Raw genomic sequence first — 13,526 nt, forward strand, 5'->3', positions numbered from 1 at the left:
AAATTCCGAAGGCTTGTTCCCTAGGGGCGAAAAACTCAACTCCCCCCCGCCCCGCCCGCCCCCGATACCGTACTTAACCCCTCTGAGTCTCCACCATCCACCGCTCTCCGTTTGTGTGTTCAGGGCTCCGGGTCCATGCGCAAGCGGACACTACACTGCGAGGGCGGAAAGAGGAAAGGCCGCCACAGCGGTACGTGAGACGGGCCCGGGAGCAAACACGCTATCTTTGCCACAGAGCTGAGCACAGAGCAGGACTTCAGGGCCCGTGTGTGTAAAAAGAGAATGGAAGTACTACTTTCCCGAGATACTTGTGACAGGGCCTGTGTGGCCCAGGTCAGTGGGCTGGAGTGTTGACTCGGGGCGTGGGGAGGAGGGGAGCCCGACAACTATCGGAGCGCCAACTTCCCACGGGGTGAGCGCTCTGGGAACGGGACTAGGCGGGACCCACCCCTAACCGCACAAGCCGCACACTGAGATTGGTGCCATCGAGAGCGCGGCGTCCTTAAGAGCTCCCTGAAGCTCCGCCTCTTTCCTGTTCTAGGGGCGTGGTATGGGGCAAGGACCCCGTGACAGAGCTTGCTATTGGCTAGGAGCAGCAGGGTTGGCCTTGCGTTCGCCTGAGCAGGGGAGTAGACAGCTCAGCGGCCGCGGAGGGAGTCTATGCGCGCTGGACAGCAGTGGGAGGTGTGTGAGCTCGCACTGGCCGCACACCCTCGGGCGCAATAACCGGGGAGCTAGGACTTGGGGACGGGACTGCCGGGCCACCCGGCCGAGCCTTCAGAGACACAAACTGATGGGACTGGCTCATTCGGCCGCATCTCCTCGCTTTTGTAACTGCATTGAGCGGGGCGCGCGCTGAAGTAGAAGCTGTCGGGGGGCGCGCAGCCTGGAGTCCCAGTGTGGCCTGGAGGAACAGAACCCGTGCCAGGGCGACCCAGGCGGGAGCCCCAGGATCGTGCTCGGGCTGTAGGGAGACTCCCACTTCTTCCGAGGGGCGCAAATCCCGGGACGGTCGAGGCGTCGGGGTGGCCACTGAGCCCCCAGCGGTGAGACCCCATCCGGGAAAGGGCGCGCAGTCCCCAGTCGCCTCGGGGAGCATAGCGGAATCAGACAGGAGCACTCGGGGGCGCAGAGCCCCCGTCGCGCCTGGTGCGGCGGAGAGGCCAGGGGAGCGAGCCCTCGGAGGCCTCAGCCCATGCCCGGGTTGGGGACGGCTGCCCAGTGAGTCCTCCTGGCCGGCCGGGAGGAGAAGAGCGACACCGAAGCCGGCGGTTGGGAAGCACTTCAAGGCCGGCGGCCGCGGAGGATGGGCGCCTGAGCGGGTCGGAGCGCAGCGCGGCACGGGAAGGCGAGGCGATCTTTGCTGAGGACGCGCCAGGGGATCCCGAACTGCAGCCTGCTCCCGGGAAGATGGCCCGGCCTGGGCAGCGCTGGCTCGGCAAGTGGCTTGTGGCGATGGTCGTGTTGGCGCTGTGCCGGCTTGCCACGCCGCTGGCCAAGAACCTGGAGCCTGTGTCCTGGAGCTCCCTCAACCCCAAGTGAGTAACTTATCTGCTCAGGTCCCTGGGGGTAGTGGGAGGTACTCCGGGGTGAGGCCGCGCGACCCCGAGCGCGAGTGGGGAGGTGTCCGGGAGAGGAGCGGCGCCCCATTTTGTCTCTGGCTTTTTCGAGTGTGTCTTCCTGCGAGCGGGCGGGCGGGCGGGCGGGGCAGGGCGCGGCGGGGTGGGTGGGGTGGGGGTACTTGGCTGGGTTGTGACCCCGCGGCTGGCCGGCCCTCTCCTCCACACGTCCCGAATCAAGTCGAGATGGTCGCACCAGGCGGAGCTGGGAGTCCCGGCGCTCCGGAGCGCACCCGAGAGCGCGGTGCGGGGGAGAACGCAGCCCCTCCTGGGGCCCCTGGGAACGTGGCGCTTTTCGCCCAGAGCCTCTCGGGGGGCGAGCTTGACCCGGGCGGCGGATGAGGCTGGAACACTGGTTCTTCGTTTGTTTAGCTGTGAACGGACCGCGGCGCGGGAGCCCGCGTTTCAGGCGCGTGGCAGCTCCCGTATCCCCGGTCGGGAGTCTCCCATTTTCATTTCTCTTTCTTCCCTGTTTGCCTCCCTAGCTTTTCGCTTTGCCGTCTCTTCTAGCCCCCCTTTTCTCCCTGCCGGGCCTTGGAAGGGCGGGCTCCGCTCCCAGCTCACAAAGGCGGCGGGTGGAGAGGGGCGGAGTGGGAGAGCGGTTTGTGGAGGGGGGGGGGGTTGTATCCAGCGCCCGTCGGGGGTCCAGTGGAGCCTGTGGCAGAGATTCGAGGGCGCCGGGCTGGAGGGGGTGGCCCAGGCCGGGAGGAAGGTGGGTGGGGAGTGAAAGATTCCTGCCCTGGCGGTCCTCTGCCCCCCACACCCTGTCCCTCAGACTGGAGAGCTGTGCTTAGCTTTCCCCAAGGATTCGGGGAGCAGCTATGTGAAGGAGACGCTTCCCCTTCACACACCCCCGGCCCCCAGCAGCACGCACACCTTTCAGGGCGGAGGCTCACTGGTTTCTGGGCTGTTCCTGGGGAGTCGCTGGGGCTGTATGGTGACCTCTGGACCTTTTTCTCTTTTGGCATCCAGGACTCGGGTTGGAACCCAGGGTCAAAATTGTTCTTCCTTCCTGTTTTCTGGAGGTCCCGGCAGTGTGCAGACACCCCCGCTTAGTTGGAAAATGGGGGGCCTTGGCCTGCCCTGTCTGGAATCTCTTCCTGTTCACTCTCCTGGGCTCCCCGCTAACTTCCCGGGCTCCTGCCTGCCTCGGCCTCTGAGGTCCCAGGGACACTGCACCTCTCAGCCCTGGAGTGGGAGAAGGCGGCTTCTTTAGCTCTCTTCTCTTTGGGTTAAGGTAGGGTCCTGGTTACTGATCGGTGGGGTGGCCTAAGCAGGGTCAGGAGAGAGGGCTCCACCTTACTACAGGAAAGGGGTGGGCAGGAATTTCTCCTCCACCCAGAGGACAAACTGGGCTCAGCGCTCTCCTAACAGTAGGAACCCAAAATGATCTGGGGGCCCGGGGCTGCTGGGCCCAGCGGGGAGGTTGTGAAGTGCCCAGTGCCCCCAGTTAAGGGTGGAGGCTGGAAATGCCTCTTGAGCCTGGAGAGCTGAAAGCCGCTGGAGGTAGCCCATCACAGGGGCTCATGGGAGTGACCTAATTGCTCTCTCGGGTCTCTAACCAGAGATAGCAGCAGCTCCACAGCTGGAAGGGAGCCCTCCTGCAGAGTTGCGGGAGGGGGGGTGGCGCTGGGAGAAACGAGATCTCCCTGCGCTCCCCCCTTTTTGTGTTCTGAGCCTTTAGTGCTCTGGACCGGTTTACAGGTTTTTGAGGCATGATACCCCAATCCCCGACCCCCCCATCTGCGCCTCGTTCCTGCATCCTCTTCAAGCTGAGGACAGGCAACCTGGGGGTGGGGGTGATGGCTGAGGACTCAGCCAGACCTGTTCGAATTTCGTCCTTTATGGAGCAGGTCCTGGGGATGGTTGGGGACTAGGCCTGGTGCCCCGCGAGGCCCCCTCAGTTCCATCTGCTCTCAGGGGTCTAGAAGGCAGCTGCCATGGGGGGAGGCACAAGGGGAGGAGGGAGGCACTGCTCTCTACTCGGCCAGAGCTTTGGGGGCTCCCTCTGCCACCGCGCCCAACCCTCAGGCTGCCACAGCCTTTCAAATAAACAGTCTCGCTCTGCCTGGCTCCCTCTCCGCCCCCGGCGGAGTTGTCCCTCTCCACCCCGGGCCGGGTTGTCCCTCTCAGGTGCACGTTGGCTGGCCCTTGCCCCCTCAGAGCCGCGCTCACCTCCACTCTGGCCATGCTCGCCTGCTCTCCCTCTTTCTCACACCCCCTCTCACTCTCAGTCACTCTCTGCCTCTTTCTCTCAAGTCCTTTTGTTTCTCGCACATGCCTGTGCTCTCCCTCCCAGGCTCATTTTCTCTGTTCCCTCCCCTCTTCCTCCCGGCTTTTGGTCTCTCTCCTCGGCCCTGTCAGGGGCTGGCAACCCGCCCCCCCCTCCCCGATCTCCCCGCACTTAGAAACCCTGCTTAATTGCTTCCTCCTTGGGAAAAAATTCAAAATAAAGAAGTGGTGGGGTCGGGGGAACATTTCTAGGTTTCGGGGCACACCCCAGCCCTGACCGAGAGAAGGGTGCTGGAAGGGCAGCTCAAGACTCCAGCCTCTTCCCCAAATTGGCACCGGGGCCTCCCAGTGTGGTAGTCTCTGGCTGACAAGAGCTCCTGCCTCGGCGGCCCCTCTCATCAGCTTTGTCCAATGAGCGCAGGGTGGGGAGCTGCGAGGAACCAGTGCATGTATGCTTGCGTTTGGGTGGGGGGCTGTGATGGAAGGTCCCAGGGCGACCCCCTCCCCCAGCCCGTTCCCCTGAGGGCTCGGGGCAGCCGGCAAGCCTCACACTTGAGTTCCCAGCCAAGTCCAGCTGCCGCAGTTCAGTCTCTCAGTCCCGCTCTGACCCCTTCTTGCCCCCCACTCAGGTTCCCCCACCTCCGGGGAGTGGGGATGTGCCTCAGATCACATTACGCCTTTCCTCCAAGGGGCGGGGGCGGGAGGCTCAGCTCCGTGTCCAGGACCCTTGACTCCATCCAGCATGGGCGGGGGCAGCTGCAGACCCCAACCCAGGCTTGCCTGCTGCAAGCCGAAGTGTCGTCCCCAGCCCCCTCACAGCTGTTCCAGCTCACAGTCCTGGGGAGGCCAGCTCAGGGGCCCCTTTTCCGGGGCGGCTGGGGACCTGACCTCCTCTCCTCTGTGGCTGATTGGCCACAGGTGGGGGCCTGACAGTGCTGGGAACCTGGCAGCTCCTAGACTTCCCTGTTCCCCTCCCTCCCCACCCCCAATCCCGGCCAGGCAGTCCGAGGACCCGTGAGGCTGGGGTGGGGTTGAACCAAGGGTTCCCTTTCTCCCCTCAGGCCCTCCGCTGCCTCATCTCACAGTGGGCGACGATAGGCGGGCCCTGGGTACTACCAGGCATCATGGTTTCCCGCGGTTGGGACTATGGAAAGGGCAGGCCAGCCAGGAGGCTGCCGGTTGCCATGGGAATGCCAGGTTTGAGGGAGGGTCCACCTTGTGATTATTAGGGAAGCTGAGGTGGGGGAATGCTCATGTTCGGGGTCCCTTGCCCTGTGCTGCACAGCATCGCCTCGGGTGTGTTGGTATGGTCATCATTTTCGGTGGGAGTGATAGCAGCCAGGACTTGCAGCATCTTATTTCTAAACTGTACTGTTCTTCGCGTGCTAACAGTCAGGCAGCACCTTGCCACTCAAAAAGTCACCTTATGTGTGACCTCACTGGGTGTTCCCATGAGCCCTGGGATGTTGGAGTCCCCCCCCCATTTCCTAGATGAGGAAGCATGTGCCCAGAAAGGGGAAGTGACTCGTCTAAGGTCAGTCAGCCCGGAGGGGTAGAGCCATGCCGTGTCCCTTTCTGTCCGTGCAGCCCCACTGCTGCGGATTCCGAGAGAGACAGGAATTCAAGGTGCAGTTTGGGAAGACGTGCTGGCTCCCTGCCCCTGGGTTCCCCTCTCACCTCACAGGTGTGTGTGCATCTGTCCTTGTGACTCAGGCCCAGCCTGCGTGGGATGAGCAGTGCTTTGACTTCCTCATTTGCCTTTGCTGGGCCTACCTCAGATGGCAGCCCGCTCAGGTGACCTGAATTAGAGGCAGCCATCGCTACCTGGCACTATCCATGCCGAGCTCTGAACAGAACCTTTGCTTCCTCTCTGGGCCAGGAATCTCCATCCCGGGACCCGACAGAAAGCAGACATGAGGACAGGAGCATTAAGCTCCCAGTGGATCCTAGCCTTGGCCAGGTGGGGCAGACAGGAGGGCATAGTCCAGTGTAGGTGGGGAGGGTGACTTCCTCTGGGACTCTCCTGGCTTCCCTGCCTCCGACGGTGCTGTGTGTGTGCCAAGACCCAGCTGCTGTTCCTGCCCACCCACGCCTGGGCGGGCACTGCTGGGACACGCCAGGCCTGCTCCTGCCGCCTCAGGGGCTGGGTGGAGCTGGGGGAGTGAAAGAGGAGCCTTTAATTTGGGGGCTCCCCACCCTTGCTGGGATGAGAGCAGACTTGAGCTCTGGCTTGGGGTCTGTCTTGCACTGGCCCTGCCATTCTGGGAGCGCAGGCGCAGCGGCCCTGGGGTCACCCAATCAAGGCTGTGGCTGGAGTCTTCCACCAGCTTTGGACTAGCATGACCTGACTAGCATGTCCCTTCAACCGCTCTCTGACCACAGCTCCTAGAGCCTGAGGGAAGCGTGAGAAGAAAGAAAGTGTAGACCTAGTAGAAGGTGGGCAGCTTTTGGGGCCCGAGCTCCACACTGCAAGCTGTCCCCGCTAGAGACAGTGCATGCATGGGTGGATTGGGCTCAAGCTGGACAAAAGGAGCAGGGGGAAGGCGGCCTCTGACCAGTCCAGGGCCTCGGAGGCTGCTGTCCCAGACCTTTCAGGCTTCTCCTATCCCTGGATTCCATTTAGCAGTCATGGTGGTACTTGTAAGCTAAGTGGGAAGGCTGAGAGAGAAACTCGGGCTAGGGTGCAGGGGGAAAGGCAGGCCCCAGTGCCAGAACTGGACCACTCAGGCTGCCTCCTCCAAGTCCTTTTACTCCCTGGGGTGGCTCCCTGGGGTCCCAGGGCCATCAGAGGCTAAGGAGGGAAGGCCTCAGAGGTTACCATGGCGACCTGCTTCAGGCTTCCTGCTGGGCCATGTCAATCCCCTTAGTTTCCAGAAAAGGGCTTTGTCTGGGGGTGGCCCCAAGCAGGAACGCTTGCCTCTATAATGGGGGCAGGAGTACTGTTTGAAAAGTAGGGGATAAAAAGTTTAACTTGGGGTCAGTCTCTTCCTCCTCGTCTGGTGCCTGTACTCCAAACCACGTGGGTGTGAGGCGAGACCTGCAGGGTTCCCCACACAGGGACTCATGTAGTCCCAGGCTTTGGGGCCTCACCCTTACTGGCTACATAGCTACCCCTCGTGGCCCCTTGCTGCTTTCTTGGGCTTCTCACAGGCCAAGAAGCTGCTTTTCCCATGGTGGGAAGCATGCTGACCACGTGCCATTATGGGGACGTGGGGTCAGAGAAGGCAGGTCTCCTCAGGCCCCCCTCTGTTCTACACTTTAGGGGAAGGTGAGTTTCCCTTTGCCAGCTGCCATGCAAATGAACTAATAAATATTTATGAGTCTGTTCACTGAGGTTAAAGACAGTCGGAGGGGCGTGGGGGGCGGTAATAGTGTTTTCTTCTTCCCCTGCCCCACCCACTGTGTAGACATCTGTTTCCTCCATGTCTCTGGGTCCCAGGTAGAACCCCAAGTAGCCAAAAGCCCCGTGTTCCAATTGCAGGGCTCTAGAGCCTGAGTGGCGACAGGACAGATGGGCACCCTGATGAGTAAGCCAGGGCCAGGAGTCAGAATGCTGAGCTGGCCTATACCCCCCTGTATGACCTGTGTGTACCTGCTGTCTCCTCTACTTGAGGTGCAGCTCTACAAGGGTTTAGGTCTCCTTAGACCCCCAGGGGTTAACATCCTGGGTGAGTTTGGGGTCCTCTGGTCAGCTCTGGGAACTTTTCTTCAATAGAAACGTCCACCTGATCTCTCATTCCCTCACAAGAGGAGCTGGAACTTGATGGGTCTCGAAGCTTCCTTCTAGCTCAAAGTTAGAAGTTGTCTAGTCCTGCCGTCTAGATGGAACCAGTGTGAGCACTGAAAGTGAAACATGCCTTCGAATTCCAGAGGCTTTGGTAAAACTTCTCGACTTTTTATGGTGCATAGGATGGGGGCGTCCCCCTTCAATGTTTGCGTGAGCCTTCATCCTACGCCTGTTTCCTTTCTGGTATTCTGGGGTTTCGTAAAGTCAGGTGCCACGGGGGAGACCTCCCTTTGGCTTTTACCCGCCTGCACAGCAGGATGGCAGGAGCATCAGTCAACACAAAGACAGGGCTGCCTTTCTTCATCGCCTTCATCTCTGGGTCTAGTTCCCCTACTCACCTCCTTGGCTGTCATTTCCTACCTTTGGGTGAGGACCCTGAACTTTGGAAGTGGAACCACACTCTTCCATTGTCACCTTTGTTCTCTTGAAGCACCGCCTTCAGCCCAAGGTTTGTTCCCAGTGCGAGGAACCCCATACTACAGGTCATGACCCTTGAGGCTTTTCTACCTCTTCCACCCTTGCCAGTCACCAGGCCAGTCAGTGGCCTGCGTTTGTATCCCAGACACTTCTGTCCACTCTTGCTGTATGTCGTCTTCTTATTTGTCACCTAGGACCCACTTTCAGCCCATTCCTTTAGTTGAGCCGTGTCTGACCATCTTGTCACATGACCTACAGATAGCCTGGCACTGTATTGCTAGAGCACGGGCCGTTTACTGTTCTGACACCGACCAGACAGTAAAATCCTTGATGATGGGGCCACATCATTTCTTTCTATTTCCGAGGCTGGGCTTATCGGTACTTGGTATCAGTACCTGGCCTCCTGCCTCTTGGCAGACTAGACAATTTCTAACCAGGTGTCAAACATGTTGGGTGCTTACTGTGTGCTAGGTACTCTGCCTATGGCATGGCATCTCCCCTCTACACTCTGGGAGCATGGGCTCTTACCCTCTCTCTGAGTTTGTAAGGGAGGACACAGAAGCTCCGGGAGATCCGGCAGCTCAGTCAGGGTCATGGACCCAGTAAGGGCCCTGTGTGTGTGATTCCAAAGTCTGTCCGGTTTCTCCTACACGTCACTGCCTTGCTCCTAGCTCCAGCCCTCCGAGGCTCAGATGCGGCAGCACCAATTTCTTACTGTGTGCTTAGGCAAGGACAGAGTGATATGAATAGACGGTCCTGGGCAGCTTCCCTCCTCGTGCCGTTCCCCAGTGCCTGGCCTCCTGGCATAGAAGAGAAACCCGGCTCAGAAGGCATTTGTCCATCACCTCTCAGGACCTGGAGCAGAGGTGGTGGGGAGGTGGGGGGATTAGAACACAGACGACGGAGGTTCCTGGGGCCTTGTATTATATGATCTATTGTCTCTGCTTTGACCCCTTCTCCCTTCCCTCTGTTCTTCTTAGGAGTGAGTCTGGTCACGTTTGGGGATTCAGGCTCTTGCGTGGTGTGGGTGCGATGGGTCCCAGTAGGACACTGGGCCATGGGAGTGGAGAGTGGGGAGGACTGTGTGGGGAGGACCTGGGCAGAGACTGTGCCCATTACCCCTGGGCTCTAGGTGATGCGTGTCCATATCTTCCCATCGTGCGGAATCTTAGCAAGGACGGGGGAGAAGACATGGGTCCTAGGCAGGTTGTGCTCCCTCAGCCACTGGCTGGGACCTGCAGGGCTGGTGGCAAAGGCGTGTGTGTGTGTGTGTGTGTGCGCGTGCACGCACGCATGCGCATGTGCACGTGTGCCTATAGACGTGTGCAGAGCAGGTGATAGCAGTGGCTGCAAGGGGATGTGGGAGGAGGACAGGGCTGCCACCTCCAGGCAGCGCAGGCCTCACACCTCGGTACCCAGCCCATTGGCCACGTCAGCGCCCTGCGGAAATGCCACATTAGGACAAAGGGCTCCCCCAGCTAGGCAGTGCCCCACCCTGCCGAGCAGTCAAAGCCTGGCAGCCTTGCCCATGGGCCACCCCTTCCACACCCTCTTGGCAGTGTGGTTCTCTCTCCCCACCCCCAGCCTGAGGATGGAGGAAGGACAGAATTCCTGTTCTTTTTATCTCCACTTGGGAGGCCCAGCCCAGCCCTCATTGTCCTCCATGCTGGCTGAGGGGGGGGGGCGGCCTGGGGCACCAACCGTGAGGCTGACCCTCTCTTCCGTTCTGGACAGGTTCCTGAGTGGGAAGGGCCTGGTCATCTACCCAAAGATTGGAGACAAGCTGGACATCATCTGTCCACGAGCAGAAGCAGGGCGGCCGTATGAGTACTACAAGCTATACCTGGTGCGGCCTGAGCAGGCAGCCGCCTGCAGCACTGTGCTTGACCCCAATGTGCTGGTCACCTGCAATAAGCCAGAGCAGGAAATTCGCTTCACCATCAAGTTCCAGGAGTTCAGCCCCAACTACATGGGCCTGGAGTTCAAGAAGCACCATGATTACTACATTACCTGTGAGTCCCTGCCCATCATGTGGTTCTCTCCCATCCTGGAGCACAGTGGCTTTTCGGTAGTGCATAGAGACCACACACATTTAAGGCCCTGCCTGATCTGGTCCCCTTTGAAGACTGCTGTGCTGTCCTCCCAGCCTGGCCTTGGAATTCTGGCCCCTACGTTCACCAGCTTGCCTTGGTTCAAGGAGTTGGGTGGGAGAGGACTCCAATTTGTGGTGCTCGCTCTTTTATTCTCTTTGCCCACCTGAGATGTAATCTTGGGAATGGCAGAGTTGGCAGAGCCCTTTGGGATCAGCCAGCTGTTCAGCCTTTGTCTTCCTGGGGCACTGAGGTCTCAAGAGGGGAAGGGGTTTCTTGTCTTACATCATATAGGGAGTTGGGGAGAAGGTTAGGACTCCAGCCCAGTTCTCCTGACTCCCTGTCCAGGGTTCCTTCCAGTCTGTGTAGAACTCTCCCTCACAATGGCAGTTCTGATTGCTTTGTCTCTAAACAACATCACCCAATGAGAAGACACATCTTAGTGTCCACTGGGAAAGAAGGGCCGGGGTCATGACAGAGGAGCAGCGGCTTGGGGAGGGGCTCGTTCCTGGCCAGGCTGGCAGGGATAGCTGGCGGCTCTGTTGCTGTGGGAGGGAGAGAAGTAGAAGGACTCACAGGCTGGCCACTCCCCGCCTCCAAGTTCTGTCCCAATGGGCTAAGGTGCTGCTACAGCTTCTGGGTAACATGGGCAGCCTTTCTCTCCCCCTAACTGCTCTGGGCTCTTGCTGCAGCTACATCCAATGGGAGCCTGGAGGGACTGGAGAACCGGGAGGGAGGTGTGTGCCTCACGCGCACCATGAAGATCGTCATGAAGGTCGAGCAAGGTAAGTGCCCTGTCTGAGGATCCCCCAGTTGGGCTTTTGCCACAGATGTCCCTAAGCGGATATGGGTGTGTTGTGGGTAGGGGAGGGAGCGACAGGATTAGAAGATCCGAGGTCTGGTACATAGGCCGTTCTTGGTGCCAATTAGATGACTGAGGCACCGATCCCTTGCCCTCACCCGGCCTCTCCCACCCACAGACCCCAATGCTGTGACGCCTGAACAGCTGACTACTAGCCGGCCCAGCAAGGAGGCAGATGATACTGTCAAGATGGGCACACAGACCCCCGGTGGTCGGGGCTCCCAGGGTGACTCTAATGGCAAGCATGGTGAGTGCACAGGTGTCTCCCAGAGGGCAGAGGCCATTCCTCGCAGACCCTTCCGGCCCTGTCTCCGAAGAAAGGCAGCACAGGGCCCAGCGTGAGATCTGCTCTGTGTGCCTGGGAGGCCTGGCTGACTCCCCTCCCCCCGTTACCCCCTCCAGAGACTGTGAACCAGGAAGAGAAGAGTACCCCAGGTGGGAACAGCGGAGGCAGCAGCGGGGACCCTGACAACTTCTTCAACTCCAAGGTGGCGCTGTTTGCGGCCGTCGGCGCTGGCTGCGTCATCTTCCTACTCATCATCATCTTCCTGACGGTTCTGCTGCTAAAGCTGCGGAAGCGGCACCGGAAGCACACGCAGCAGCGGGCGCCCGCCCTCTCGCTCAGTACCCTGGCCAGTCCCAAGGGGGGCAGTGGCACGGCGGGCACCGAGCCCAGCGACATCATCATCCCCTTACGGACTACAGAGAACAACTACTGCCCCCACTACGAGAAGGTGAGTGGGGACTACGGGCACCCCGTCTACATCGTCCAGGAGATGCCACCGCAGAGCCCAGCGAACATCTACTACAAGGTCTGAGAGCCCGGAGCGGCCTCGGGCCCTGAGGGACAGTCGCCGGGACCGCAACTCTCCTTTCTCCCCACGCCCCTCCCCTTGCCAGCTGTGCCCACCTTTGTATTTAGTTTTGTAGTTTCTTGGCTTTTATAATCCCCCTTTTGCCCTGCCCCTGGGCTTCGTAGGGGGTGCTTGTGCCCCCAGCCCCCATGCTCTTGTGCCTTCCCCCTCTGGCCAGGCCTCTGGGCTCTGCGGGGGTGCCCCTTCTTGGAGGGCAGGGTTGGACGCTGATGGACAGCAGGCAGGGAGATGGCCCCCTGGCCCTGCCTTCCTCGCCCCCTTTTCCCCTTCCCAGGACTTCTCGTCCGCTATCATCACTGTTTTTAATGTTTTTGTGTTCATTTTTTAGCTGTCAACTCATTTTCATCTGTTTTTTGAAGAAAAATGGAAAAGGCAGCCCCTCCACAGGCTTTCTGAGCCCGGCTTAGCCCAGTATAAGGGGCCGGGGGCAGGATGTAGCCAGCCGGGAAGCTTAGGATGGCATTTCTTTTATAAAGTCCTTGGTATTTGTGTCTTGGGGGGGGGGGACAGGTCAGGGCTGTTCTTGCCTATGAGGGAAGACGAGAGTGCCGTTGGGCAAGAGGTCTCACCCTCCCCTCCTGACCCTCCTGTTACAAAGCTGATCTTGGCAATGGGGTAGTGGCTGCCACCCTTCCACCAAAAAAAAATCCCTTCCTTGTGGGATTCTTGGGCATCTCCTGCCTCCCTCACTCTCACGGTAATTAACGTCTTAATTGGCTGTTGCCTGGGGAACAGGAGAGCTGCTGCAGGCAGATGACCTCATGGGGGGTGGAGGGAGGTGAGGTGCCCAGGTGGCTATTTGCCCTGCAGAGCTGGGACTTCCCCCTCCCGTCCGCCCTGTTCTCTCCTCACCTTTGGCCCCCTTCGACCTGGTGCGGAGACAGAGGCCCAGGGCAGAGACCTAAGCGGGTATATGGCCAGGTGGCCTGCTCTTTTTCTGGGCTCTAGCACAGGTGGGTGCCCCCACAACCCTCTCATCGGCCCCCAATCTTGGGCTGGGGCCTGGAAAGAGGAAGAGGCTGTCCAGGGCTGGGCCAGCACGCCGTGCACTTTGACCCCGGCTCCTTGCCAGCACGGCTGCTAACAGACTGCCACTTGAGTGTGCCTTGCCGGTGCCCCCAGAGTGGCCATGGAAGGAGCTGGGCCTTACACCATGCACCTCCACACTGCCGCCTGGCCAACTGCCTACCCCAATGCCAGGTGGGAGAGGGAGCGGAACAGCCAGCCCCTTCCAGGTGGCAGTCGGAAGGGTTTTTTTTTGTTTTTGTTTTTGTTTCTGTTGCCATTTGTGTAAATACTAGTCTTTTTTGGAAAAAAAAATAATGTAAAGATGTTTTGTATAAACTCCGAATTATTTTCTTGTTGCTTTTTTCTTAGAAAAAATGAGAACTAAAAAAAAAAAAATTTAACCACAAGGAGAAATGGGTGTAAAATGGTGTCGTGATGTTGGAGAATGAAGTGTGAAATGAATGAGTATGTCAGTGTGTGTGAGAGACATTGATTGATTGATTGATTGATTGATTGATTTCCTGTGTCCAAGCTCGGCAGGTATGGGAAGAGGGTGGCTGTCCCAGTGGAGCAAGATGTTTCAAGTGTCCTATGTCCCTCCTGCTCTCCTGCCAACTATCTCTCTTCTTGTCTTGT

General features: G+C 59.3%; 1 protein-coding gene across 1 annotated transcript; it reads left to right on the forward strand.

The window, feature by feature from the left end:
• Window positions 1-622: 622 nt before the first annotated feature.
• Window positions 623-13,297, forward strand: EFNB1 (ephrin B1). Its single transcript, XM_016158211.2, has 5 exons — window positions 623-1,538; window positions 9,790-10,067; window positions 10,838-10,930; window positions 11,126-11,254; window positions 11,410-13,297. Exons 1-5 carry the CDS (start codon window positions 1,411-1,413, stop codon window positions 11,823-11,825), a joined length of 1,044 nt encoding a protein of 347 aa, XP_016013697.2. The 5' UTR covers window positions 623-1,410; the 3' UTR covers window positions 11,826-13,297.
• Window positions 13,298-13,526: the final 229 nt, after the last annotated feature.

The sequence above is a fragment of the Rousettus aegyptiacus genome, unplaced genomic scaffold (genome assembly GCF_014176215.1).
Source record: "Rousettus aegyptiacus isolate mRouAeg1 unplaced genomic scaffold, mRouAeg1.p scaffold_m13_p_9, whole genome shotgun sequence".
Lineage (NCBI taxonomy): Eukaryota > Metazoa > Chordata > Mammalia > Chiroptera > Pteropodidae > Rousettus > Rousettus aegyptiacus.